The 23,628-nt window shown below is 39.5% G+C and overlaps 5 protein-coding genes across 7 annotated transcripts; 3 read left to right on the top strand and 2 right to left on the bottom strand.

Moving 5' to 3' along the window:
• The first annotated feature begins 1,212 nt into the window (after nucleotides 1-1,212).
• Nucleotides 1,213-4,171, top strand: LOC125209866 (xyloglucan endotransglucosylase protein 2). The gene is made up of 4 exons (XM_048109442.2): nucleotides 1,213-1,454; nucleotides 1,631-1,731; nucleotides 2,264-2,457; nucleotides 3,469-4,171. Exons 1-4 carry the CDS (start codon nucleotides 1,265-1,267, stop codon nucleotides 3,866-3,868), a joined length of 885 nt encoding a protein of 294 aa, XP_047965399.2. The 5' UTR covers nucleotides 1,213-1,264; the 3' UTR covers nucleotides 3,869-4,171.
• A 1,093-nt stretch (nucleotides 4,172-5,264) lies between these two features.
• LOC125212965 (UPF0481 protein At3g47200-like) lies at nucleotides 5,265-8,004 on the top strand. Its single transcript, XM_048113281.2, has 3 exons — nucleotides 5,265-6,103; nucleotides 6,858-7,427; nucleotides 7,672-8,004. Exons 1-3 carry the CDS (start codon nucleotides 5,327-5,329, stop codon nucleotides 7,840-7,842), a joined length of 1,518 nt encoding a protein of 505 aa, XP_047969238.1. The 5' UTR covers nucleotides 5,265-5,326; the 3' UTR covers nucleotides 7,843-8,004.
• Nucleotides 8,005-9,873: 1,869 nt separating this feature from the next.
• LOC125212920 (UPF0481 protein At3g47200-like) lies at nucleotides 9,874-13,048 on the top strand. Its single transcript, XM_048113218.2, has 3 exons — nucleotides 9,874-10,628; nucleotides 11,727-12,284; nucleotides 12,718-13,048. The coding sequence occupies exons 1-3, from the start codon at nucleotides 9,903-9,905 to the stop codon at nucleotides 12,886-12,888; spliced, it is 1,455 nt and encodes a 484-aa protein (XP_047969175.1). The 5' UTR covers nucleotides 9,874-9,902; the 3' UTR covers nucleotides 12,889-13,048.
• An 815-nt stretch (nucleotides 13,049-13,863) lies between these two features.
• Nucleotides 13,864-18,222, bottom strand: LOC125211637 (Gut esterase (DUF1350)). Its single transcript, XM_048111516.2, has 10 exons — nucleotides 17,934-18,222; nucleotides 16,890-16,959; nucleotides 16,498-16,622; nucleotides 15,956-16,064; nucleotides 15,816-15,879; nucleotides 15,674-15,729; nucleotides 15,381-15,488; nucleotides 14,933-15,082; nucleotides 14,379-14,549; nucleotides 13,864-14,307 (listed from the first exon to the last, which is right to left on the bottom strand). The coding sequence occupies exons 1-10, from the start codon at nucleotides 18,131-18,133 to the stop codon at nucleotides 14,074-14,076; spliced, it is 1,287 nt and encodes a 428-aa protein (XP_047967473.2). The 5' UTR covers nucleotides 18,134-18,222; the 3' UTR covers nucleotides 13,864-14,073.
• Nucleotides 18,223-19,117: 895 nt separating this feature from the next.
• Nucleotides 19,118-23,508, bottom strand: LOC125210650 (UPF0664 stress-induced protein C29B12.11c-like). Of its 3 annotated transcripts, XM_048110202.2 has the most exons (6): nucleotides 23,349-23,508; nucleotides 22,385-22,496; nucleotides 21,741-21,812; nucleotides 21,460-21,665; nucleotides 21,262-21,366; nucleotides 19,118-21,052 (listed from the first exon to the last, which is right to left on the bottom strand). In XM_048110202.2, the coding sequence occupies exons 1-6, from the start codon at nucleotides 23,456-23,458 to the stop codon at nucleotides 21,037-21,039; spliced, it is 621 nt and encodes a 206-aa protein (XP_047966159.1). In that variant the 5' UTR covers nucleotides 23,459-23,508; the 3' UTR covers nucleotides 19,118-21,036. The 3 variants fall into 3 exon arrangements, with proteins under 3 accessions (XP_047966159.1, XP_088923495.1, XP_088923494.1); XM_089067369.1 differs by lacking the exon at nucleotides 19,118-21,052 and having other exon boundaries at nucleotides 21,147-21,366; XM_089067368.1 differs by lacking the exon at nucleotides 19,118-21,052 and having other exon boundaries at nucleotides 21,147-21,665.
• Nucleotides 23,509-23,628: the final 120 nt, after the last annotated feature.

Here is a 23,628-nt window from a genome sequence, read left to right as displayed (position 1 = left end):
ATTCAATATCATTTTCTAATTCGTAAAACTCAAATTTAATAATATGCGAATTTAATAATTTACCTTGTGAAATAATATCCGGATGATAAACAGATGGAGGTATTCTATTGAACCAACCAGCTCTGTAATAATTGTGAACCTATGAGCAATAAATTAAATAAAATGTTCCTCCCTCCGTCCCGCTTTAAGAGTCCCAGTTGATTAATTTTGGGCGTCCCACTTTAGGAGTCCCGGTTGAGATAAATTAATAAAAAATGCCTACAAATTGTTAAAAGTGGATCCCAACATCCACTACAACTAATAAAAAAGTGTTAAAAAGTGGGTCTCAACATCCACTATAACATTTATTTATTGGACACTCAATTAAAAGTGGGTCCCAACATCCACTATAACGTTTATTTATTGGATACTCAATTAAAAGTGGATCCCAACATCCCCTACAATATTTTATTTATTACACACCCAAACACTTTTTTCTTAAAACATGTGTCCAACTCAACCGACTCTTAAAGCGGGACGGAGGGAGTAATTGACAACTTCTCAAATAAACAGATGGAGGTATTCAATTGAACCAACCAGCAGTGTAATAATTATGAACTTATGAGCACTAAATTAAATAAAATGTTAGTAATTGACAACTTCACAAATAATGCATCCAAAAATTTAAATTTAAAAGTGCGATATCTGATTATACTGTATAAATCGACAGACAACATGGCAGTGCAACAACTTTCATTTTCTTTTGTTCATGCTTTGTGTTTAATTCTCTCGTTCTATATTTTATAATGAAGATAAGTTAGTTATGAAGTGTGAATAGTGAATAAATAGATATTGGATAAATGAGATCTGGAGTTGTAGATTATAGAACTAGGTTGAGGATACACAGTAGATAACATGTTATGAATAATTGGTCTTTCAATAAAATTTGGGATACATAATTTAATTTATAATAAAATTGTTAACAATTATGGATCCAGTATAAAAATGCCCCTTTTTCTACATCTGCGCAACGGTCTTATTTAAATTTTCTTATTTTTCCATTACTATGTTTTACTAACTTTTTTCGATCTCCTAACTGATTGAAACGCATGGAATAAAATAGTCAGAGAAGTTATGTTGCACATACACACTAGAGAAATAAAAAAATTGGAAATAGTAGCAGTTCATTTATTATTAATACAAGAGGAAATGCAAGGGGCGTAGGCCTATATAAAGAGGCCTGCACCACTCTCCTCTTTCATTCTCACATATTCTCTGCACAAACATGGCTTCTCACTCCCTCTGCAGCCTCTCCCTTGGCCTGCTGATGCTCGCCGCCGCAGCACTGGCGGCGGCGCCCAAAAAAGCAGTGGATGTCCCCTTCGGCAGAAACTACGTCCCCACTTGGGCTTTCGACCACATCAAATACCTCAACGGCGGCTCTGAGATCCAGCTTCTTCTTGACAACCAAACTGGTATATATATATATACACATATGCTCTCTCTCTCTCTCTCTCGACTCAATGTCTCACATTGGCCGGTGTGTGGTTTATAGACTTAATGAGCTCTATCTCGTTAGGCTAGTTTTTTGGGAGTGTGTGTGTGTGTTTGAGAGAGAGTTAATGATGATTGTTGTTTTGTTTGGTTTTAGGTACTGGATTCCAATCTAAGGGTTCATATCTATTTGGACACTTTAGTATGCATTTGAAGCTGGTTGGTGGGGATTCTGCTGGAACTGTTACTGCTTTTTATGTGAGTAAAGTTTACTATACTAGTACTTTTTTAGCAAGTTTTCTTTTGGAAATGAATGGAGACAAACTAATGATTTCTTAGTAGTCTCTTCTTCCATGCTTGTTTTGATGGAAAATCCTATGAGAATATGTTACGAAATTAGCACAAGTAATCATGAATTGCTTACTCCTTTTGATACCATATATGTTTGGGTCAATGTCAAGAAAAACGATTTCACAATATAATTTTCAAAGGTGGACATATAGACAAAAGCAATGAACTCTGTTAATAACACTAGGAATCGAGTTGGGCCTAAATATGTATGTACAGAAGCCCAAGTTCCCGCTTCGGAAATTTTGTGGTTATGGATTGATTTACTTCGTTTCTGACGCCAAACTACATATAAATACCGATTTGTAGTTTTTTACGAACTCCAATCTTGATGTTTGGTTTATCGACTACATTAGTTCTCAGTGCTGATAAACTAGTCTTTTAAGATGAGTTCTTTTGTTTATACTCTATAACAATAGTTTTAATTGTTTTGTGGTTGTAGCTATCTTCCCAAAACTCAGAGCACGATGAGATAGACTTTGAATTCTTGGGAAATAGAACTGGACAGCCATACATCTTGCAAACAAATGTATACACTGGTGGAAAAGGGGACAAAGAACAAAGAATCTATCTTTGGTTTGATCCAACCAAAGAATTCCACTCCTACTCTATCTTGTGGAATCTCTACCAAATTGTGTAAGTCTTCCTATTATTTCATTTTCCACCATTTCTGTTCAAATTGCAACATTGATTCCATCAATTTTGCTCAATTAGCCAGGCTAGGAAAATATGTTGTTGACCAATCTTGAAATCTCCAAATCACAAGAGTCGAAGAAGTCAAATTGTTTGGTTCTTGAGAGTGGTAGTGTTGGTTATAAAATCAACATAGTTTTGACTTAAGAGTCTGTGGCGCGTGAAATTAATTGGGCCAACAAGATTCGGTTAATGCATAATAAATATGTAGAAGTAATATTTAATTTGGAATTTTGGATATCTTGCTAGTTGCTACTGGATATTTAATATTTTCTTCTTGATTTCTCAAACAAATTTTTTTGAGCTATTTTTCTTGCTTTCTTTCTTTCTCTAATTTCAGTCCCTTGGAATTTTATAATCTGATAATTTGATTTTCATATGTATAGGCTAAGGGATAAAATTGATCTCAGACAATTTTTGTAAAATTAGCATTAAAATATAAAAATAGTTTGGTATAGATTTAAACACACAATTTCTGTCACCTGTGTCCGCCTCTATTTACGTAACAACAGGTATGTCCAAGAAAATTTAACATCAATGGATGGCTTTCCATGTGTCTCTACCTTAGTATAATATGCTGGTTGGATTCAATTAAATTAGTAGGGACCATGTGCCTCTTTTGACTTTACACGACCATCAACATCTTAATATCTTCTATTGTCCCCGTTGATGGAGGGGCTATTTTATCACATTTTTTCAATCTTTAAATATGCAAATAAAATTTAATTAAACATGTCTTAAAAGTTTAGAGGATGCATAGTTATCATATTATCACAATTCATTCTTTACCAACCATATGACACTTTAGTAATTTGATTGCTATTAATAATTGTTGTTATTCTAATTACTCTAGTGCATATTTTGGTTGCATATGATTTTACTAGGTGTATCATTTAGTACTATAACATATCAAGAGAGGAATTAAATGGCAATGCATATGATTTATTGTGGCAGATTTTTCGTAGACGATATCCCAATCCGTGCGTTCAAGAACAGCAAGGATCTCGGGGTGAAGTTCCCGTTCAACCAGCCGATGAAGCTGTACTCGAGCTTGTGGAACGCGGACGACTGGGCCACGAGGGGGGGCTTGGAGAAGACTGACTGGTCAAAGGCCCCCTTCGTGGCCTCGTACCGTGGGTTCCACATCGACGGATGTGAGGCCTCGGTCGATGCCAAATTCTGCGACACGCAGGGGAAGCGGTGGTGGGACCAAAAGCAGTTCCAGGACCTCGACAGGTTCCAGTGGCGCCGCCTGCGGTGGGTCCGGAGCAAGTACACCATCTACAACTATTGCACCGACCGGACCCGATACCCGACCCCGCCGCCCGAGTGCAAGAGGGACAGGGACATATGATATGGTCCAATGCAATGTGGTGTAGTGATTGTTGAGTGATACTATTTGATACATATATAGTTATGTATTGGTGCTGATTAATACAAATTGGGGAGAGAAGCTCAACATTTCATATGATATGTTACTTTTGTGGGTGTTGATTTATCTCTCTATTTGTTTGGTCTGATTTAGTACTTATGTATGATTATGAATATCAGCATTGTCTTGATGCTGATTTGAGCATGTGAGCACCATTATCATTTTGAAAAATTTCATATCTTGAGAAAAGTTTTTTTCTTATTTAATTATGAGTGTTACCTTTAACCGTCGGCGGGGACCATCAATTTTCTTCCTTAAATTATGGTAGTAAAATGATGTACTAGTATTATTTTGTTATTGCTATATTAAAATAATTGGTACTTAAATCACAATTTTTAATTGAATTTAGTTCACTTCATAATGTTTTTGGAGTTGAATACTTTTATCGCAAATTTCTCAATTGTTCCTTCTTTTCATCTCTTCCACTCATTGTCTAATTTCTCTCATCCTCTTTTCTGTTATTTTATTTAAACTTTTGAATATGTTGTGAAAGTGTGAAAATATAAGCTCCTGGTTCTGAAAGTGTGAACTAAATAGACTATATATGGTGTACGAATATTGATTAATGAGCTATGAAATATGGATAAATAGATCATGGAGTATGAATATTGAATAATGGATTGTATATAATGAGTTTTTAAATTAAAACTGGCCAAGAAGATTATAAGATATACTACTATAGTAATAGTATATAGTAATCATGTCCATTGTTCTTTAGTTGATACATACACCTATGCTTGCAACCAATCTACAATATATCTGATCGTATGCTAGTAAAATAAATATTGTCTTTTGCCCTTTATATGTAAAACAAAGTAGTATTATTCTTTTTTACAAAGGAAAGAAAATATATGCATATAATTTATCAAATAACTTAATATAATCAATAAAATTATTTCTATGTTGGGACCTTTATCTCCCACAGTTAATATTACTCCAGCATATTAAGAGTGAAATATTGAAAATTTGTGATGCTTTTCAATTGAATATTACTACTACTGGTAGACATCTTGTGCAGAGCGGCTTCTCCGTCTGATTCACTTATGTTTAAATTGAGCAACATTATCTTATAAAAAGTACTCCTATATTAACATTAATTTTTCCATATATAGAATCTCAACATTTATAGTAAAACTTAACTATAAGAGTAATAACTATGATCTAGTCATAGAAGTGTGAAAATGACTCTCTTTTCCCACAGCTCAAAAGCAAACAAGAATCTCCCTAAATTGAGAAACAGGACAAGGTCACTTACAACAGAGCATCTCAATCCTAGTATTCACGAAAGGAATGTAATGTAATGAAGCCCTACCAATTTAATTAGTGTGACTATTTGCTTCAACTCTAGGCAAAGCACACTAACTCCAAAAAACAAAAAACATGAGAGACATAAATATCGCTACACACCACAACTCACTCCTCGCACACATCATGGCCGACGACGAACAACCCCAGCCCAAAATGCAATGGGTCGTCGACATCGACAACGATCTCGAAAATCTCCCCAACACCTCGGCCGAGTCGGCCCACTGGAGCAAGCGCTCCATCTACCGCATCCCGGCCTCGGTGACCGACGTCAACACCCGGGCCTACAAGCCCCAGATCGTCTCCTTCGGCCCCTACCACCACGGGAGCGTCCACCTGAGGGCAATGGAGGAGCACAAGCGCCGCGCGCTCCTCCATTTCCTCAAGCGCTCCAGTAGGCCCCTCCAGGCCTACGTGGACGCCCTGGCCCCCGTGGCCCAGGACCTCAAGGACGCCTACGACCAGCTCGGGGACAAGTGGCACAACGACACGGCCAAGTTCCTCGAGCTGATGATCGTGGACGGGTGCTTCATGTTGGAGATACTCCGTGTTGCGTGCGCCACGGACGCCGGGGGCTCGGGCGTCCACCAGCTCCCGCCCCCGCCCACGTCCTGCATCGGCCACGCGTGCTGGCCGTGGACCAGGGCGCAGGCCCCGGTCCCCAGCCAGCAGGCGCCGGCCGAGCGGGCGGCCGTGGTGAGAGACTACGCGGAAAACGATCCGATCTTCAGCAAACACGGAAAGCTATACATTGTGCCGTATCTAAAGCGGGATATGCTGATGCTCGAGAACCAGCTACCGATGCTGGTTCTCGAGAAGCTCGTGGCCGTGCAGAATGACAAGTCGCTCAAGGTAAAACACAACACTAAACCACCAAAAATTCTAAATTTAGATTTACGACCAATTTTTTTCGTAAAATTATATCCAATATGACCAAATTGCACGCCAAATTTAATGATTTTTTCAACTATTTAACCAAAATAAGTAAAGATAGAAATGATAAAGTATTACACTGTACTATATATATTGAATTGAATACTTATTTTATTGCTAACTCGTTATATATATAAGTTTTTCTGTGATCATAGTATACTAATTGTTAATGCAGAATTGAGAACCAAAACACGAAGGTTCATTATTACAACATATATGGAGGTCATTTTTTACACTGTTTTGTTATACTATTTAAATAATTCAAATTAGAAAAACATGGGGTCATTATATCCAAATAGAACTATATAAGGGGTGTTCGGTTTGCAAGATTGTATCGAGGTATTAAATTTGTAGTGTGTTTGGTTCATGAGATTCAATCCTAGATGGATAATCATGGGATAATTAGTCATAGTTAACCCACCCATGACTAAAATAATCTCACAACTCAATCCTAGATTATATCTTGTTATTATTTTATCTTGCAAACCGAACACCACCTATAAATATTTAAAATTAACAAAAAATATAAAGAAATGACATGCATGATCTTTGTTTATTAAAAAACCAAATTATCTAAATGAACTAAAATGGTAATAACCTCCATATTGTTGGTTTGTAATTTGTTATTAATATGAAGTTTTGCTTGTATCACATATACATATGATGAGTGCAGGACTGCAGAGATCTGACCAAACGCATCCTAAAATTCTTCCAACAAAACATCAATCACGCCAAACACCTCCACGAGTTCAACCACTGCCTCCACATCCTAGACATATACCGCAAGAGCCTCCTTCTCGAGGAGCCTCGCGCCAAGAAGCAGAAGGCGGGGGCCGCGGCCCCCGCCCACCAGGGCGGGGACGACATCATCCGCTCGGCCACGGAGCTCAACGAGGCCGGGATCCGCATCAAGCGGAGCAAGTCCCGGAGCCTCAAGGACATCACGTTCCGCGGCGGGGTGCTGAGGCTCCCCCTGATCGTGGTGGACGACGCGCTCGAGTCGCTCTACCTCAACCTCATCGCGTTCGAGCGCTTCCACGTGGGCGCGGGCAACGACCTCACCTCGTACATTTTCTTCATGGACAACATCATCGACAGCGCGATGGACGTCAGCCTGCTCCACTCGTGCGGGATCATACAGAACGCGCTCGGCAGCGACAAGGCCGTCGCCAAGCTGTTCAACTCGCTGTCGAAGGACATCACGCTCGACCCCGAGAGCAGCCTTGAGCAAGTGCACAAGCAGGTAACTGCGAGGGGCTTTAGTCCTTACCAAGTTAAAAGTTTCATTTATAATGACACATTTCCTAATAAAAAACACTCTCTCTACTTTATTATGTTTCCTGTCTAATAAAAAGCATAAAATTTCATACCGAACAGGACATGCTCCACTTAAGTGTGACTGGAATAATAAAATTTAAGAGTCTCAAAATTTATAATAGTATATATAATTCTAGTATCAAATTAAATTTCTGCGTCCGCCCTTGCAGGTAAGTGAGTACTGCCAGAAGCCGTGGCACCAATGGAGGGCTAACCTCATGCACACCTACTTCACGAATCCGTGGGCCATTCTCTCGGTCGTTGCCGCCATCTTTCTCTTCGCCCTCACCATTGTCCAGACTGTTTACAGTGTCTTAGGTTACATCAATCCACCTGCTTAATGCTTGCCATTTCTCTTCACGTCTTGGTTTTCTTGCCTTGTTTGTTTGGCTTGGGATTTTCTTTTCTTTTGTGTGTGTGTGAACGAATGTGAGGGTTGGAGCAAATCCTTGTGTGGTTATTACTTGAATTGGACATGATGTGAGTATTTTTTTATCCCTGCACCTCGTCTGCTAAGCAACACTACTAGACTTGTCGAGTTGGTCGGGCCGAGTGGTCGGTTTGATCCATCAGTAAAGCGAAGTGGGTTTGGGTTGGGCTCATCGATTGAAACGAACTTCAATTGAACCACCATTTTTTAAACCAATGCTTATGTCATGGACAGATCAAATAAGTTTATAGAATAAATTATGGAATTAGATGAAATTATAAATATTTAAAATTAAATTTAAATCTAAAACAAAAAAAGGTATGAGATAAAAACCAAGGGATTAATTAAATTAATAAGATGAATTATTACGTGTAATAATTATCGTGGACTAAGATGGGCGGAGAGCCCACGCGCGCACGCTACCTCGCTGCGAGTTGCGCTCCATGCACCATGTCATGTGACCCGTGCTCATTTCACCATAACCTGGGACTCGTGCTCAGTGCACGGTGTTCCGTGACCCATGACCCGTGCCCCGTGTGCCGTGTGTCATGTGTCAAAAGGTCCACGATGGACCCGACGCATAGCGGGTGCTAAAAGGTCCACGACGGACCCCGACGCATAGAGGGTCCCAAATGGTTCACGATGGATCCCGACACATAGAGGGTCCCATAAGGTCACAAACGGCAAAACCTGAATGTTGAACAATTTCAAGGAAATATAACTTGCTGGTTCTGATTCCAAAGTGGTCCAAAGTTTTGGGCCATTGGCACTAGGACCGGTGAAAACAGTGGAACAACTACGCTCGCTTCATAATTCATATTGGGACCTTTATCTCCCGTTGTTATAGTTTCTCCTTCATATTAAGTGACATGTCCCATTTGAAGTCATACATTTTTTTTAAATGTAAGTATTATTCCCTCCGTTCCATAGTAATGGAGGCGAAATTTTTCAGCATGGAGATTAAGAAAGATTGTGTTAGTTGAGTTAAGTAAAAAGAGAATAAGGTGGAAAATGAAAAAGGTGAAAAGATGAAGAGAGAAAAAAGTAAGAGAGTAAAGTAGGTGTGGAAAAATGTGTTGACTTTTACTAAAAAAGGAAGTGACTCTGTTACTATGGAACGTACCAAAATGACAAAATGACTCTGTTACTATAGAACGGTGAGAGTATTTCTTTAATTTATTTATTCTTGTAATGTTGAAATAACTATTTTCTAGTTTAATAAAATAATATATTTGAGCAATACTAAATGATGTTACTATTTTGTGTTGAGATTTAGAAAAATGTGAAAATTTGAAAATTGTGATGCTTAAAATTTTGTTTTAACCGCTATTAAATGTTCTATTTTTCCTTTTACATCCATCCGGCAATACATAATCCATTTTTTGACTATTTTTTATAAATGAATCTCATATTCCACTAATTTATCTTAATCACATTTTATTATAAAACTAATATTTAAAAGTATGACCTACATTTCACTAACTTTTTCTATTTACTTTTCATCACAAAGTCAAACATTTCTTAAAATCTAAGCCGGACAATTATGACACTTCTATTGGTGGACGTATGGAGTATATATTACACATCTTGTACATGGTTCTACTTCTTCCTGTCTATTTGTTCGATCTGATTCCCTTTATGTCTGAATATTGAGCAACCATTATCTTGGAAAAAGTACTCCATTTGTATCAACATTGATATTTTCCCCTAGATTCTCAACATCTATAGTAATTGATAATAATAGTAACTACAATGAAGTCATAGAAGTGTTACCATCACTATTTTCCAACAGCTCAAAAGTAAACAAGAATCTTCCTAAATTGAGAAACAAGACAAGGTTAGAACAGAGCATCTCAATCTTAGTATTCACGAAAGGAATTAATGTAATGAAGCCCTGCCAGTTTAATTAGTGTGACTATTTGCTTCAACTCTAGGCAAAGCGCACACACACTAACTCCCAAAAAAAAAAACATGAGAGACCTAAATATCGCAACACACAACAACACACTGCTGGCACACATAATGGCCGACGACGAACAACCCCAGCCCAAAATGCAATGGGTAGCCAAGACCAACAAGGCCCTCGAAGATCTCCCCAACCCCTCGGTCGAGTCGGCCCGCTGGGGCAAGCGGTCGATCTACCGGATCCCGGCCTCCGTGACCGACGCCAACTCCCGGGCCTACAAGCCGCAGATCGTCTCCTTGGGGCCCTACCACCACGGGAGCAGGCACCTGAGTGAGATGGAGGAGCACAAGCGGCGTGCGCTCCTCCATTTCCTCAAGCGCTCCAGTAGGCCCCTCCAGGCCTACGTGGACGCCCTGGCCCCCGTGGCGCAGGACCTCAAGGACGCCTACGACCGGCTCGGGGCGGATTGGCGCGAGGACACGGACAAGTTCCTCGAGCTCATGGTCGTGGACGGGTGCTTTGTGTTGGAGATAGTCCGTGTCACCGTGGCCGCCACGCTGACTGGGGGCTCGGACGCTCTCACGTCCCAGATGCCAGTGGCATACCAGGCCCAGGTCCAGCCCAGGGCGGCCGTGGCTGGAGAATACGCGGATAATGATCCGATCTTCAGCAAGCACGGCGCGCTCTACATTGTGCCGCATCTAATGCGGGACATGCTGATGCTCGAGAATCAGCTGCCGCTGCTTGTGCTCGAGAAGCTCGTGGCCGTGCAGAATGACATTTTTATCAAGGTAAAACGCAACACAATACCAACAATCATTTCCCAATGAAAACCATCAACTTGACCAAATTGCATATCAAATTTAAGGATTTTTTCGAGCCGAAACAAATAAATATTGAAATGATCTATTGAATTGAATACTTATTTTATCCTTGAATGAATTATTACGTTATTCCTTCCGTCTTTCAAAATATGAATATTTTAATTTTGAAATATTTAAACAACACATTATCCTTACACGCCATTTTATTTATAATTACACTACTTACACTGCCTTTCTCTTTCTTTCTTACTTTATCAATTATACATTAAAACTTGTGTTAAACCAAATATTCATACTTTTCGGATGGAGTATACTATTCTCTTGGACAACAATAAATATTTCATTTTTTTTCCAGATTTTAAAAATTTATTTGGCTTTATAAAGAAAGTGGATAGAAAAAATTAGTGAAATTACCTAGAGAATGTGTGTGGTCCACTTACTAAAAATAGTAAAAATAAATAGACAGACGAAATTAAAAATGAGACATTTAATAGCGAACGAAATGGATAGGGTAAAAAAATACTAATTGTTGCTTTTTTATTTCCTTCAATCACCAATCTCTTCATTGTTACTACTTCATTCGTCCGTCATTAAGTGTACAGTTTTGCCATTTTCATCTGTCCGCTTTAAGAGTCCACTTTCACATTTTATCACAAATGATAAGTGGAGCCTACATAACACTAACTCATTTCAGTCACATTTTATTATAAAATTAATATATACTCTCTCCGTCCCCAAAGAATATGCACTTTGGAGACGAAACGAGTTTTAATGTAAAATTGGTAAAGAAAGAGAGATGTAGAGAGAAAAAAGTAAGTAAAGTATTATTAGTGGAGAATGTGTACCACCTCATTTGAGAGAAGAGACTTTCCAAAATTAGAAAGTGCATATTCTTGTTGGACAGACGGAGTATATAAGTGTGACTCATATATTACTAACCCTTTCAATCTACTTCAATACATTTCTTAACATTCGTGAAGAGTCAAACATGGGCACTTAACGGGGACGGAGGGAGTACAATTTGTTTCGATATTTAACATGCAAAATTTGTGTATTTGTATGTAGGAGCGCAAGGATCTGATCAAAGACATCCTAATATTCTTCCAACAAGACATTTCCGTCACACACCAACATAAGTTCAACCACTGCCTCCACATACTCGACATATACCGCAAGAGCCTCCTGCTCGAGGAGCCGCAACAGAAGGCGGGGGCCGTGGCCCCTTCCGACCAGGGTGGAGAGGACATCATCCGCTCGGCCACAGAGCTGAAAGAGGCCGGGATCCGCATCAAGCGGAGCAACTCCCGAAGCCTCAAAGACATCACGTTCCGCAGAGGGGTGCTTAGCCTCCCCCACATCGTGGTGGACGACGCTCTCGAGTCGCTCTACCTGAACCTCATCGCGTTCGAGCGCTTCCACGTCGGCGCGGGCAACGACCTCACCTCGTATATTTTCTTCATGGACAACATCATCGACAGCGCGATGGATGTCAGCCTGCTCCACTCGTGCGACATCATACAGAACGCGCTCGGCAGTGACAAGGCCGTCGCGAATCTCTTCAACTCACTGTCGAAGGACATCACGCCTGACCGCGGGAGCTACCTCGGACAGGTTCACAAGCAGGTAACTAACTGTGAGGGGCTTAAGTTTAGGGGTCGAGAAAAATACCGAAATACCGGCCTTATCATATCAACAAAATACAAAAATACTGAATTTTCAACCTACCGTGATTTTTGGTACGGTGTGAAGGTAACAATACGAATTTTAAAATATTGCAGTGTATACCGTAAATTATGATATATACCATAACTACGGTGTATAACGAAAAATGATATATCCCACATACATGGTTTATTTTTTTCTGTCCCATTTACTGTGACACAACTCTTTCTATTGTTTTTTTAATTATTTCTTACACTTTAACTTATAAAACAATACCGCATAAAAACTCCATGTTGAAGTTGAACTGGAAATTATTGTCTCAAAATTTTGAAATAGAATTTTATGCTAATATACTAGCTTCTATCAAAATTAATCTTTTCGTCCGCCCTTACAGGTAAGCAAGTACTGCCAGAAGCCATGGCACCAGTATAGAGCTAACCTTATGCACACCTACTTCACCAATCCGTGGGCCATTCTCTCCGTCATCGCCGCGATCTTCCTCTTTGCCCTCACCATTGTTCAGACTATTTACGGTGTCTTAAGTTACGTCAATCCTCGTGCTTAATGCTTGCAATTTCTCTTCACATCTTGGTTTTCTCTTGCCTTGTTTGCTTTGGCTTGTGATTTTCTTTTCTGTGGGCGTGTGTGTGTGAACGAATGTGATGGTTGATGCAAATCCGTATGTGGTTATTCACTTGAATGGGCATCATGTGCTTTGAATAGCAGTTTGTATTTTTCATTTCTAATGGGATAGAGGGAGTAGGTCGGTTGAGTGGTCGGGCTGATCCATCAATAAAGCAAAGCGGGTTTTAGTTGGACTCATAGACTGAAACAAACTTCAGTTAAAGCCATTTGTGATACCACAATATACAAGTTATTGTGCTACACAATTATAGTGAATTGTTCTGTATCTTAAACCCAACCATCACTTCCCTTGCAATGCCAGTTGAGTTACAACTGTCGAACATGTTTCTGTTACTTACCTTCTGTGTACTTTCGTCGTGTCTGATTTTCAAGCAAAACACGAATTCCGCATGTGCGTTCGATACAAGAACATCATCTAGTATTATGAGCTTAGCAGCCTAGGGCCAGAGTTGGAGGCCATCCAGCTGGTAATGACATCGACTTGGTTTTGTGACCGGAGAATATTCGATTTTGGAGTGAATTTATTACCCAACTCTTTCGCGACCGCCTCCCATGGTGTTGCTGCTGTTAAATTCACCAAAAGCTCTCCTCTGCAGTTCACTGCATTCGCCAGTAGGAACATCGCCCAAAACCCCCAAGTGTAAGAAATGATTTATATTTCTTACTCTATTATATTTTTCTCACAAGTATATATGACCAAAAAAAATTCTCTTCCCAATATTAATAATACATCTTAAGTGGTCATGTTGTGTTGAAGGATGGTGCGACCTTATATAATAAATATGTTGTTCCACACAATCGTTTTCTCCTTGTGAAATATGGTGGCCATATCAAAGTAGATTAGTGCAATCAATGATGATCTATCTAAAAAAGTAGTACAAAAACAATAGAATAGTTTTTGATGAATTGCTCGAGTGAGATATTTATACCCACATAATAGTAAAAGTTATTGTGCTACATGATTATAGTAATTATTCGATATCTTAAACCCAACCATGGCTCTATTTCACTTCACTTGCAAATAATTACTACAATGCTAGTTGAGTTACAACGGTTGAACATGCTTCTTTACATACCTTTAACATACTTTTGTCATGACATAGTATTATGAGTTTAGTAGCCTAGGCCCAGAGTTGGAGGCCATCCAGCTGGTAATGACATCGACAAGCAAATCGACTTCCTTGGGGTTTTGTGACCGAAAAATATTTGATTCTGGAGTGAATGTATTCCCCACCTCTTTCGCGACCGCCTCCCACGGTGTTCCTGCTGTTAAATTAGCCAAAAGCTCTCCTCCACGGTTCACTGCATTTGCCATTCCAGGAGGAACATCGGGCAAAACCTGAATGTCGAACAATTTCAAGGAAATATAACTTGTTGGTTCCGATTCGTGCTTATAGCTTTAAGAAATACCTGTTGTAATGGGAGGCCATGATCACCAGGTAAGGAGCGGATGGACATATCCAACATTGAACTGATAGCCGATTCTGCACTCAGGATCTGGGCAAGTCTTGGAGTTTCATCGATGCTGTCGTCTTTGAATTTTATCAATAGATTTCTTGAGATACCATAGTAAGATCTGACCTGTCACGTGATACACCATAATGTAAAACACTGTGACATTAGTAGTTTTCCAGAATTTTAGCTCATGTAATACTGCACAATGTGAACTCATTCGTACAAGTAGAATGATATTACGTAATGGATTTCAAATACTACGCTTAAAATACTCGATCCTCATGAAATGAAACCTCAATGAAAATTTCACCAACTAAAAATCACCACTATGGATTCGCTCTTGACCTTGTCTGTCCATATACATTTGCCTAAGCATGCTTCGTCAATATCATATGAACAAACTAGGTGTTATATGACACATGCCGATACTTCTGACTACACTATATGAAGGCATCAAGCTCGTGTTCACAGAAATATGACAGTATGCATAAGGTAGAAACTGAATTTACCAATCGCTGAGTTTCTTCCGGCTTTGGGGAAAATTCTTCCCGTCCGTTGGCCAAGTCCATGTACAGTGGAGGAAGTTGCTCTACCAGAGGAAGAACTTGCTTCAAAATGGCAGGGCTAAGGTTCTCAAACTGTTTCCTTGTCATCTCAGCCTGCAAAATTTTCAGAACACCAAACCACACTGTTCAAAAAAGTATGTCATCACCCTCCCTTGCAGGCAAACCCTTATTTTATGTTGGGTGATTGGTGTTGAGCTGTCGATTTCTTGATCTTAATTCTTGATGAAATTCTTTAAAAATTGATATTATTGATCAAGCATTATGTTGTTATTGCTGAAGTATAATAGCAACATATTTTGGTGCTGATACATTAAGGAGATAATACCAATGGAGTATGGATTGCTTGTATAAACTGAAAGTTAGGCCAGATAAATGGAATTTAGAATCTCACCCCAAGGCGAACAGTTGGTGACGACACTAATTGTGACAAAAGTGGTCCAAAGTTTTGGGCCATTGGCACCAGGACTGGTGAAAACAGTGGAACAGCTAAGCTCGCTTCCTGAACGCAATAAGAAACCATTTCATCAATTCTGCATGATTCTGAAAAAGGGACAGGTTGAGTTGCCTCCCTGTGTTGTAACGAAAACTAAAACTCCGTAATTTAACTAAAAACTACACAATGATAGGGAACAAGAGTACTAATTTTCATTAGCCACATGAAACAATGTAATTAGTAAACAGAACCTTGTTATTGAACGCCATTAATATATTTCCACTTCTCTGCACGGCATACCTTGATCCTGAAAATTAGACAACAAGCTTTTAGATGATGATAGGGGCATCCCCAACTTCGGTATTATAGACAAAGCTCGAATAATGAATCAACCTATTAGAAGATGAATGACGGATCCCAGAGAATGGCCGATGCCAAAAGAAGGAACATCTTCAACCTGTGCAACAAAGCTACCTAAACAATCATATCGCCAAGTGGTTGCAGCTACTTCATATCTATGAGATCTAACTTACTGTGTCTTTGAGAGACCGCATACACCTCTCAAATTTAAACTGCGCTTCATCAGCAATAAGGAAGTGATCAAAACCACTGGCATAAGGTGTGGCAATTACTAATGTACCCCTGATTCACGAGATGCAAAGTAAGAACGCTGATATCCCAAAGTACTCAATGATGCTAAAAACAGCGAATTACACTTGCCCTACCCTTTCCCCTCTACTTCTAAGTTCTAACGCAGCATTCCCACAACCAATACATCCAAACAGACCCCTCCTCCATAAGTATCAAGCATATTTAATAGGGCTATTGTAACTTCGAAACACCAAAATCAAAACAAAGGTACAGCTTTATGGTTGAAAAAACTCAATTTTCAGAATGACAGTAGAGTAGAAACAAACAACTCAAATTCGAAGCAATAGGCATAACTGAAGAAGTAAATCACAACATAATCTATTACTGCCAGATACCGCACATATACATGTCATGATGTATATAAGACATGGATTTTCAGATCCAATGAAACGATCAAATATATTTTTTCAGTAAAACAACTTACTTATCTGCAAGACGTTCCAAGAATAAGCGGTAAGTAAGTTGAGGAGCAGCACCCACGAATATGCCACCAATAAAATGTACGATTGACGTTATCTTGGTGTTTCTTGGTCTCAATACCCATGCACCCTGGGAAATACATATATTTTTCGTAGCAATATATCAAAAAGTCTCTAACAACTTTACGGAAATAAAATACCATTTCAAAATTCATCTAGATTTTGTATGTAACTGCAGTCTCTGTACGGACAGGAGCACAATAGAAAAATGCATCGAAAAAGCATCTAAAACAAATTAAAAAATATACCCAGGAAAACTACAAAAAAAGATTACTTGGTCATCTTCTGGACTGAAACCAAATGTACAAGATATCATGACAGTAAAAGTCCAATATACCTCAATTTCACACCAATCTCCTGAACTACCCCAACCTGCTTGAGATTGCTTCACAGTTTCTGTGAGTACTCTGTTAATGAAGCACACATAAAACAATAATTAGATCACCTATTACCAGATAATATCAAACTAAAAAGTTCCTTCCCATTTGAGTTTAAAAGTTTGTACACACAACTGAAGGAATCAAGTTACTGACTGAGCAATGATGCTTCCCCACAAACAGTCATAATTTGCTAGGAGAAAGGAATGAATACGATTCAAATTCAAATTCAAAAAAAAAAAGTACTAATAGATCTTCGACAGGAAACTCTCAAGTCTGATAATTTAATCGAAGCATCAATAATAAGAATAGATTAACCGCATAATTACTCTGAAACTCGTCCACATAACAAAAATATCAGCAGTCAGTTAAATTCTTTGGCAATCTCCCGTCTGTAGAATCTAATTGCCAGATTGTGTTAACTGAGAGACTGATTATTCAGATTATCTAGGTTTTCCTTAAAATACCGTGTGTTATCTACTGCATCTTCTTACATTCTCCACTTATTGATCCCGCAATTTCCGAACAACATGTGTTAATACTCTTAAATCTTGTCTCACATCGACTTGGTGATGATCCTAGCTCATCTATATAAGAATGGATAACCCTCCCCCTTATAAGATCTTTTAAGGGGTGAGTGACCCCTTTGTAATATGGTATCAGGATGGGCCCAAGTGGATGATGGATTTTATCCCTTTATCTCTTCTCTTGCCTACCCATGTGATGGTATTTCGATGTGTCATTCCGGCCCACACGTGAGGGTCATGTAAAAACTCTTAAATCTTGTCCCACGTGGACTTGGTGATGATCCTAGCTAAGTATGGATAACTCTCCCCCTTTATAAACCCTTGTAAAGGTGTGAGGGACCCGTTTCTAATAAATATGTAAAAGTGTCTTCATCCAATCATCACAGTAAGAAACAAAAAACGGTGCGAATACAGTATCTGATCGGGCGCGGAAACAAGCATATGGCATAGTTGAGCTCAAAATTAGAAGTATCTAACCTCTCGATGTCTCTGTAGAGCTGAACTCCAGTTGTTTCCGGTTGATTCTGGCCGTCGGAACTGCAATATATTCCGATACGACGGGGGGAGGGGCGAAGAGTGCGCGCAAACGATAAGCTGCAGAGGCGCAAAGAAGGCCGGGAGTCGGCGGAGGGCGGAGCAGTCGTTGGATGAGGATAGGTCCATAGGCAGTTGGCCATAGCTCGTGGAAGAAGACAATCCGCGTTGCCCTTGAAACTGGTAAATGCTAATAATACTCTGCTTTCAGTTTGATGTTTGTTGGTTACTACTTACTTGCCCCTTTTTTATTCTAACTACCTACTTGTTGAAATACTAACAAATTTTGTATTTGCTCATTTTCAAATTAACTTTTTTTTAACTTTCAAGTGCTAATATGCCATTTTTTAATTAGTAACTTATGAAGAAATGAGACGTCGTCACATAAAATGCTACCATAACAGTGCAGTTTACATTAGCAAAATTTAGATTAAAATCCAATTTTAGTCATTTACATTTGTCCTAAAATTCTTTTTGATTTTATGGATTAAGTTTGTGACCTTTTGGTCCCCTAAATATTGTTTTGGTATATTTTGGTCTCAAACAAGGTCTGACCACAAATGAGATCTGAACAGAATTTTATGAAAAATGTACGGGACCAAAATTGGACTTTAGTCCTAGATTATAATTAAGTTATTAAATTGATCAAACATTCTTAATTTTAACAGAAAATGGTTATTTTAAACCAAAACAATATGTTTGGGACTAAAAGGTACCAAAATAATATATTAGGGACCAAAAAGTCACAAATTTAATATATGAGATAAAAAGAATTTTAGAAAAAATGTCAGGGACCAAAACTGGATTTTAGTCTAAAATTTATCAAATAATCTAGGCTATCTAACACCTTAATGAAATTATTATTTTTTTTATAATATTATACTATTATCTCCATCCAAAAAAAAAAAGATAGTCTTTTTTTATTATTTTTAATCATCCATAAAAAATACTCCAGTCAATATCTAATAATAGTAAATTTATCTCTATAATGAGAAATCAGTCATATTTTCCACTAATAATGGTTTAACCACTTCTTTGATGTATCTTTCTTAATTACTCTATTTATAATAACAACATATAATCAATACGTTCGTTTCAGTTTCACTTATATATAGAAGTAAGTAGAGTGAAAGAAGAGAAAAAAGAATTTTTATATGATGCAAAACTAGTTTCATTACAACAAAACAAAATTATTATACCCAAGTCATACATTGTAGAACCACGGTAAGAATATTTATTTAAAATAGGGTCAAAACTCAAAACAGAGTCGAGCGAGGTTTTCTGTCTCTCTCTCCCTCACTATCTGTCGTCTCAGTTGCCTTCAAACATTTACACTTCCTCCACCGGAAAAGTTCCAGAACCACCACCTCCCTTCCGCCGCCGTCTAAACGCTTCATGCCCATCGCTCCCCCACCTAATCCTTAAGCAATTAAATGCCCCCAGATCAGCACAACTCACCTTAATTTGCCCCTTTCACCTTCAATTTTATGCTAATCACTATTGAAGTACCAGTACTACTATTTACCACTTCTAAAGAAAAGCCTCACTCATCATCACCGACTTTCCCTCAGTTCCATGACTCTGCCGTCTCTCCGCAACATGTTAAGATCTCCACATCGAAAATGGTGGAACACATATTTCCTGATAATCTCACCCCTCACTCTCCTCTTCCTCACCTCCTCCACCATTTCATTTTCCTCCCTCCGCCCCCAAATCCCCCCACTCCTTCCGCCGCCGCCAACACTCTCCACTCCTTACCACAATTGGGAAATCTTCAACGCTGATTACCAACAGATGCTAAACAAACTCAAGATCTACGTCTACCCCGATGCCTTTCCAAGCAATTACAAATCCAATTCATCCCCCACCGCCGCCGTGTTCCTCCCCAACCCCGACCCCTTCAACCCCAAAACCGGCAACTACTACAGCGAGCACGCCTTCAAGCTCGCCCTGCTGCGGAGCTCCCTCGTCACGGACCGCCCTGACGAGGCGGACTTCTTCTTCATGCCGTTCTCCGTCAATGTGATGCGGTATCACCCCCTCGTCCGCTCGGAGTCGGCCATCTCCGACTTCGTGGCGGGCTACGTGTCCAGAATCAGCTCGGATTCTGGCCACTGGAACGCCTCCGGGGGCGCGGACCACTTCTTCGTCTGCTGCCACTCGGTCGGCCGCGACGCCGCCTCCAAGCACCGGGAACTCCACAACAATGCCATTCAGATTACTTGTTCATCTAGCTACTTTCAGAGGCTGTACACACCCCACAAAGATGTAGCATTGCCTCAAGTCTGGCCTCGGGCCGATATCGAAGCTCCCGACCCTCCTCATCGGAGGTCAGTAGGACGTGTTTAGTATGATGGAATTGGAAATATGAAACTGAATTTGGAAATTTTGATATTGTGTGTGAAGTGGTGTGCCTTTTTGTGTATAGTGTGTGTGGAAGTTATAACTAATTTTATAACTGTATTCCAAATCGACACCCTCAATTCCATGATACCGAACGTACCATTTGAAAGGCAAATGTGTATAGTATGTTCCTCCTTACTCGATTGTGTTCATCACATTTGATGCAGGACCGAGCTCGTCTTCTTCGCGGGGAGAGCTCAGAACTCTGCTGCTCGGCAAGAGGTGTTGCGCCTATGGGGGAACGACTCAGCGTTCCGTATATTCGCTGGGCATGCATCGATGCCGTATGAGGAAGGTTTCAGGAGAAGCAGATATTGCCTCCACATCAAAGGGTACGAGGTGAACACAGCCAGAGTTGTGGATGCTATCCACTACGGCTGTGTACCTGTTCTCATATCTAACTATTATGATCTCCCATTTGCTAATATTCTGGATTGGACCAAGTTCTCGATCGTTCTCAACCAACGCGACATTCCTCAGTTGAAAAACATCATAACATTGGTGCCAGAGGAGACGTACCTCGACCTCTATCGCAACTTGTGTGTGGTTAGGAAGCACTTCAGGTGGTCTGCTGTGCCTCGGAGTTACGACACATTCCATATGACTGCGTACCAGCTGTGGCTGAGACGAGGCTTGCACCGTGTCACTTCATGAATTCTCTGTGTAAGAACCATGTAAATTACTTGATATAGTCATGATCTTCATGTTGATTTTACAGTGTATAGGCAGTCACAGAAATGTAATAACAACACATGAAAAAGATGAAAACAATTCATACATAAATGCTGTTCAACACAAAAACTTCAAAATAAACTTCCATACATGACCTCAACAAGTATAGTTGAGGGAAACAACTGCAATGATTTACATTGGCTTTTCACTACTATCTGTCTGGTAAGTGCGGCGTCTCAACTGAGACTCTGCATTTGGCTGCTGCAGGAAAATTCTAGTGGGGTCGCTAGGATCAACGTATCTGCAGAATACGCAAGAGTTCCTTCTCACGTTAGCAGAACATGATGTAAAAATTGCAAAGGGAGTGATAGAGTGTAGCAGGAAGTACACGTACGCTTGTCTCATCATCTCGTCCACAGGAGTTTGGGCTGCTAGGAGAGGATCCACTCGAGGCTGTGCTGCAAGGTGCTGGTTATATTGTCTGACAGAACCAATCAAGTTGAAGAAGAGTGGGACGAATGTTCCACAGCCGCCATCCTTGAACAGAATCTTGAAAGAATGAGTCGAGTAAAGAGCCCTATGCTCAGTATCGGGCACAACCTGGAAATGGCAGCAGAAACTTCAGATGCGCTCGAGTGAAACAACAGATCAGAAACACTAGTTCTAAAAGCTTACAGGTTCCACTTGACCAGCAATGTTGTTGCAGTGGAAAATTGGCTGGTGGAATTTCTCACCATGAACATGAAGCTGCGTTGTAAATCCCAAGTTGAAATAAGTACAACCATGTAAATACACAAGAAAGCCTATAGAGGAGAAATATATTGACAAAGTGCAAAAAATTGTGTTGTGCATACGAAAAGTGGTTATAATGCCACAAAATCCATCCTTAAATTCTCCCACCCTCCAGAAAATACAAATTTGCAGGAAGAAGCATGTAATCATAATTCATTCAGAGATAGTTTCACAATAGACAGTCAAGCCCTTCTATCCCTCTATGTATTTCATTTGCAAGTTCGTAAGATACCTCAGAGTGTCCAAATTTTGGCATCATATATTTAGTGTTCAGGAATCAAATCTTTTCTGTTCTTCTCTTATTATACCTCATTGTTAAATTCTGCCCTATCCCTTACCCAAGGGACAAAACATATACACTAAGATAAATAAATACACGGAGCAACATCAAAACTCTCAGTTTAGGACGAAACAGCAACCCATATTGGCATGTAAAAACAGATCAAACCATGGGTCACGTGACGAAAAGTTAATAGTTATTTGAGCACTTTTGTCAGAGCAGGCATACAAGTAGAGCTTATGCATACCAGAGGCATATCAAATGCAAAAAGATGGCCAACAGGTTTCTTTGCAACAAACACTATGCGGATATTTGACAAGTAGATAGTTCCCTTTGCTTTCACCGTTCCACCTTGAGTGCTGCAGAGTGTAAAACATGAAAACTGAGCGTTCTTTTGATTCTAAACTGCACGTTTTCAGAAGTCAAGTTCGCCCAATAGAAACTAAGTAGGTTCTTAAAAATAGTTGATCCATAACTTAATACCATTCCGAGCTAAGACTTAGCTCAAGGTGATACATGAAAAGTGAGCGTTAGGAGAAGTGCGATCAATGAAAACATTGTGGAAGCATATCAGGAGAAGGATAGATAAAGGGAATTAGCTCCATAACTGTAATCATCTTTGCTAATATTTCTGTGTAGTTAAATGTGTGGCGCTTTAGGGAGGTCTAGTGAACTTCTGAGTGGTTGTATCGAACGTGTGTTAGTTGTGGTGTTGATCGGAGTATTGAATAAAGTTGACAGTCCTTGATTCTCTAAACCGTATCATAACAATACCTATGTAACAACTGATCCAATCATCCGACGAATAATGGAGAATCAAAGGCTAAATGTATGGACTACGTAAACCTTCTTCTTCTACAACTAGACCAACAAAGTGATGCAGATGCAGAGAATGAATGCATCATTTTCAGGCTTATCAATCAGCATGAGGTCAGGATATCCAGATCCATAAATTGACAACCGAATTCACATTAACACGAATTGAACATAATAATCATAATATCAGCTCGAACCTAACAATCAATTCAGCTCCTAAACAATGAGTGTCAATTCCATACAACAAGTTATCTGATCAATCAATCCGACGACGATCATGACAAGCACTTTGGATTTATTCAGCCACCATTCAATTAAAAGCACAACGGCAATTCAAACGACTCCAGAATCGGTTGGAATCCAAATAATATAGGGAAATTGGATTAGAAACGAACCCGGGGATCTTGTCGATCTCAAATTCGACGCCGTCTCTACCCAGGACGAACATCTCGTTGATGAATGGAACCGGCATTCCATTGTAGAAAAGTTGAGGATTTAGAGCCATACTTTTCTCCCTCTGAATCAATTCAAGAGCTTCTGCTGCAGAAGAGAATGATGAATTTTGCGCAAATTAACCGTTAAATCTGTATCTAGTATAAATATTATTGAATTAAATTAATATGCTAAATTTCATTTGGGATTTAATTAACTTAATTTTTAATTATAGCTCAATAA

This window comes from Salvia hispanica, chromosome 3, assembly GCF_029641045.1.
Source record: "Salvia hispanica isolate PSC_SH4W2 chromosome 3, Shi_PSC_v1, whole genome shotgun sequence".
Lineage (NCBI taxonomy): Eukaryota > Viridiplantae > Streptophyta > Magnoliopsida > Lamiales > Lamiaceae > Salvia > Salvia hispanica.
The sequence above is the reverse complement of the archived record's forward strand: the minus strand, read 5'-3'. Positions and strand labels throughout refer to the sequence as shown.